The sequence below is a fragment of the Rhincodon typus genome, unplaced genomic scaffold (assembly GCF_021869965.1).
Source record: "Rhincodon typus isolate 14 unplaced genomic scaffold, sRhiTyp1.1 hic_rhity00002171, whole genome shotgun sequence".
NCBI classification, from domain to species: domain Eukaryota; kingdom Metazoa; phylum Chordata; class Chondrichthyes; order Orectolobiformes; family Rhincodontidae; genus Rhincodon; species Rhincodon typus.
Genome location: NW_025967809.1, coordinates 7871 through 13019, shown reverse-complemented (window position 1 = coordinate 13019; position 5149 = coordinate 7871). Strand labels below are relative to the sequence as shown.

Sequence of the window (5149 nt, the reverse complement as noted above, 5' to 3'; positions counted from 1 at the left end):
CTGAAGAACAATATTCTGATCATTTGTCTCTCATCCAGCATCTGCAGTTCCTACTATCTCTGAAATATTTTGGATTATTGGATGAGAGACAAATGATCAGAATATTGTTCTTCAAAAGGTGCCAAGGGATCTATATTATCTGCTCAAATAGAGGATGCTAAGTGTAGAATTTCTCCTCTTCAAATGAGAGGACGTCACAGCACGCCTTCAATGTTGCATTATAGTGGTGCTTAAGATGTGCTTCAGTTTCTGAAGTGAAGCTTTGATTCATGACATACTGACTTATCTGAGTGCATTATCACAACCAGGGCTGACCATGACTAAGTGAGAAGGTGAAGTGAGTTTCTGCTTGGTAGGTGTAGGAAGGGAGTTGAGCAGTAAAAGGAATCGCAGACCTGAATCTACAGCAAGAGAAATTCTATTTGAATATTATGGTGGCTGAAATTATAGAAATAGTGGGAGTGATCAGGAGCTGGACCCGGGTTTGTATGGCTCCGTCAGGAATAGGGTGCGAAGACCAGGAGCTCGGCCAGGTGGGGTGACGAGGTTGTAGGGAAGAGGAGAAGAGCAGAAGGTGAACCTGACTGGGAAACTGGATTTGAAGATTGTGGCATGAGAGATGTAACGTAATATGATTCATGCAGCTAGTAGATAGAGAGGTATGGCTGTAGGTTGGATTGCTCAAACACAGGAATGCTGAGTTCAAGGGTCATCAAATATAGTCAACATGCAGAGAAAGATAATTAGAAACAGTTTGTTTACAATAAAGTTATTTGTTTGTTAATGGAGATGCATAGTGTGTATGCTGTTTTAAATTGAAATAGGCAGATAAGATTGGGCAATTTGGCAGGTTCCTCTGATTTTCACATTTGTGACAATTCCAGGAATAGTGGGGCTTGATTTCCAGCACTCTACCCCAATGCATGATGACAGGGACAAATGGCTAAAAATTAGAACTAGTTCAGGAATTAAATTAGAAAAAAAAATCTCTAAATACAGTGGTAATAGTTTGTAACTCCCCTCCACAAACAACAATTGAAACGATGTAAATTGTTAAATTTAAAACTTCGGTTTTGCTACCCCAAGGTATTGGGAGAATGAGCTATGTTGCAGATCACCCTTGATCTTATTGAATGGTGGTACAGGCTCACAGGAGCGTATGATCTTCAGTTGCGGTGCTTTCATGAAAGAAGGTCAGCCACAACTGTTGGAGAAGTCGATCTACACCAGCTCAGAAAGACAGCTTCAAGCCCAATGTTAGGAGGTATTTCTTTATACAGTGATCTGTATTTAGAATGATCATTAGAGGAAGTAAAATTGGGTAATTCCAACTGCTATGTTGTGGAGATGGTAAGAATATATTTTTATGAACCTGCTTAATGCATGGCCAATGATTTAAACAACTGCATATCAGAGTGCAATCCACCCCAGTACATGACAGAGATGATAAATAGGGCCTATAAGTCATCTATTCTACATCTTAGTATCATTATCGCTTAGTTTTTATTACTGAGGCATTATCAAAATTTCAAACTTTTGAAAAATTAATCTAGCTTCATTGGGGTTTAGAATTGTAAAAGATTGAGGTGATTTGGTAGGATAGATGTTGAAAGATTATGTCCGCTGGTCAGCGAATCCAAAACATCAGGTACAATTCCAGGATAAGGAGCTGGTTGATCATTTAAGACTGAGGTGAGAATTTTATTTGCTCAAGTTTGAAGAATTTCCATACGTTTAAGGCTAGGATAGACAGATTTTTGGTCTCTGGGAAAATAAGGGTTAAAGGGATCAGGCAGGAAAGTGGAGTTGAATCTGAAGATCAACATGATTGTATTGAATGATGGAGCAGACCTCACAGACTATATGGTAACTTATCCTATTTCTTACTTTTGTGTACTTGTGGTCACTGCTTCCCATTATGCAGAGTTCATACAACGGAAAAAAACAATTGTGCTCCATCCATCTGCATGTCTTGGGCAAGAAACTGTGGAATGCTGTTACCTGTCCTTCAATAGAGAGCCTCAGTGGCCTCTGTGCAATAGTGGACGGCACCTTGCAAGTTTTTAACTCCTGTCCCAAATACGTAAATGTTGGTCGCCCAGGTCACCTTTACACCAACTCGCTATGTGCTCTTCCCTCTGCCCTGAAGTTAGAATTGTGACTGCAGCAATTGACACCTTTTCAGTGAAGACTTAATTAAGAAGTTCCAATATCACACGTTTTCCCTCCCTGAAAATTCAGGTAGGGGAATTGCTCCCTCGTCACCTTGGGTAGATATGGCCCCCTATGAGAATTTTTCTCTTCCCTGCATTGTGACCACTGATTCTCCCAGTTGTGCTTGACTCCAGGAGGAAGGCTGACCTGTATACCAGTATTTGGAGGTTGGGAGCAGCTGGTTTGTGTAGAAACCATAGAAGTCAGCCAAAAAAAAAGCCTGCTATATTAATCTCTACAGACCTTTGTTTCATGTTTTCAGTGAGTTTATCATACAGCTTTTTAGCAATAGCCAAAGGAAATCAGTCATCAACTAAAATGTAAGCAGTTTGATCCCTTTAAGTAGCACCATTGAGGAGTCATGCTTGCAGAAAAATATGTATCAGCTTAATGCAAGTTGTTAAATGGAATATTAAGCTACAGAATGGAAATGCTAGCATCAAGACTGTGTTGCACAACAGGTGAATAATTAGTAAATCTATTAACTCTCCTGCCAGCTGGATATCTATCCTTTGCCATTTAATCATGGGTATCCAGCATTGGGTGACCATTGAAATAAGATTAATTGAAGCTGTTCTGTCGGAATTCTAGTGTACACACTGAAAGGCAGGGTTAAAAATATTCTGGCTAGGATCACAGTAAAATCAGGATGGGAAGTAATTTTACATTTTTTCCCTCCAATCAGATTAATGGAGAAGAGGGCGGTGATGAAAATGAGACTGAATGGTTGATGGAAGAAATCTCCTCATCTGAGAATGGACAGAAACCAGCAAAGGAGTACCAGCAAAATGGCTTGAACCATATCACTAAAGCTGTAAACGCTGATGTCTTCGGTTCATTCCCACTGGATGATCCAGACAGTGAAGATGAGGTTTTGACTGTGCCACGAGTGAAAATCACCTCTACAAGAACAGGAGAGCCCAAGATCAGGGGCAATCAAAAGCAGCAGCATCCACAGAATAAGCACTTTCATGATGAAAGCGATGAGGATTTACTTGGTTTAAATAATGAAAAGAAGGAAACAAAGGGAAAATTGAAACCACAAATGAAGCGAAACAGGCCAGAAAATGACTCCACAAATGTAACTTTTCATGATGACAGTGATGAGGACATGCTAAAGGGTTAACCGTTGTGCTTGTCTAATAACTTGATAGGACACCCAGCCCAGCAGACTGAATGAGAGGGGCCTGCCTGTCATTTGCTCTGCTGAATGTTTGAATAACCCTGTTGATTTTTTGCAAATTATATGCAACAAGGGAACTCCATAAACACTCCTGATTGTTTACAGTAATGTGTAAGGGGACAAATCTTTGCTGATTTACTAGCATTTGCCTAAGGGATATTTATATATTAAATAATAAAGCTTGTGCACATGGCCATTTCTTTGGGGCAATAATTATTGCACCTAAGTATTGCAAAGAGCTCTATGATGCTTTCTTTAGCTTTGACCTTACTCTTCTGACAATGAAAAGGAAGGGGAGCAAAGTAAAAGAATATTTGTTACTTTGCAGCTCAATATCTTTGATTAGCTTCCATGAAGCACTGCCCTTTTTGTGTCAATATTTATTGCAAGTTAAAAAAGGAAAGGGTTAGTGAACACTGGTACTTTGTTCATCCTCCCAACCAGAAACTACAGTGATGTAGGGAAATGCAGAGGGTTTTGACATAATCTTTTTGTTTTTTTTTTTTTTTGGAAAATTGTTAGATTCATATGCTGAAAGGAAACATTTGACAAAAGGTTGCACAATATTGTCAAAAATGTGCTACATGCAAGTATAAAAGTTGACAGGAAATGTTCAAGATATGTCGGCCTAGTCCTTTTGCATGACCCTCCTTTGAAGTATATTTTACAATATTATTGTGCATAATTGATGGGTTGGAACCAAAGTGCAACAATGTATTGGGCAGGTGTTCTTTTTTTTGTATCTATTTCTGGTTTGGGTTCAAAGAGTTTTTTAATTATTTTCAAATCAAAGATATGTGATTTTTGTTTCTACAGAAAGTTTGATAATTTTGTTGTAATATGAAGCAACACCCATTTCAATAAAAGGTGAAAATATTCCCATTCTAGTTATGCTCCATGTAACACCTTGTCATTTCATCAACGCATTCTGACAAAATGCTGCATCTTTTCACACCCTAAAAATTTTAATGTATAATTTGATTTAAGAATTAGTTGCAACATTTGCTTTCTTTAATAATACAGTTGAAGGTACATTCATTTTCACAGTAAGTTTTTGGTAATATTTTAAGGAGAAAAAGAGAAACAACATTGTTTGTAAACAAGAGACTAGAGGTCTAGGCCCGAAACATCAGCCTTTCTGCTCCTATGAAGCTGCTTGGCCTGCTGTGTTCATCCAGCTCTGCACCTTGTTGTCTCGGATTCTCCAGCATCTGCAGTTCCTACTATCTCTGTTTGTAAACCACTTGGACATATTCTTCAAATGGTCTGTTCGTCATTTGCTTGTCTTCGCAATGTGATTCAGAGTTTGGAAAGTGCAACAAAAAAGGGATTTGAATGCATCCATGTACATCCTGTTTTAAAATGCTTTTTTTAAAAAAAGTCTCATTCTCCATCCAAGCAGTTGCACATTCCACTGAGCCCCTCCTGTTCTGTTTTAATGCAGCATAAACCAGTGTAACTTCCTGCTGTTCCTTTCTTTGTTTTCACGATTGATTATGAAATTTAGAGTGTAGTTGCCTGGTTTCTTTTCAGCTAGCAATTATCAGTTGTCTATTTCATTATTTTGTCCTAATATTTACTTGTGTGTCCTAGAACACTGATTTTTTTTTGTGTTATAATAGTTTTTTTTTCTATAATAGTCTCCCATTTTTGAATGGTCACTGTGCCAAAAATTGTTTCTTTTAACTCAGTCTGACGCGAATGTTTATTTATTGCCATCCCTAATTAGCCTTAATGGAAGATAGTGGTGAA

At 38.3% G+C, this 5149-nt stretch overlaps 1 protein-coding gene across 1 annotated transcript in view; it reads left to right on the top strand.

The window, feature by feature from the left end:
- LOC109915061 (cation-independent mannose-6-phosphate receptor-like) overlaps nucleotides 1-4284 on the top strand; it is a gene marked incomplete at its 5' end in the record, with an annotated part of 16009 nt that extends 11725 nt beyond the window's left edge. Inside the window, one exon of the mRNA XM_048592988.1 lies at nucleotides 2900-4284. Within this exon, the coding sequence (XP_048448945.1) occupies nucleotides 2900-3340 (441 nt within the window). The remainder of the gene's footprint in view (nucleotides 1-2899) is intronic.
- Nucleotides 4285-5149: the final 865 nt, after the last annotated feature.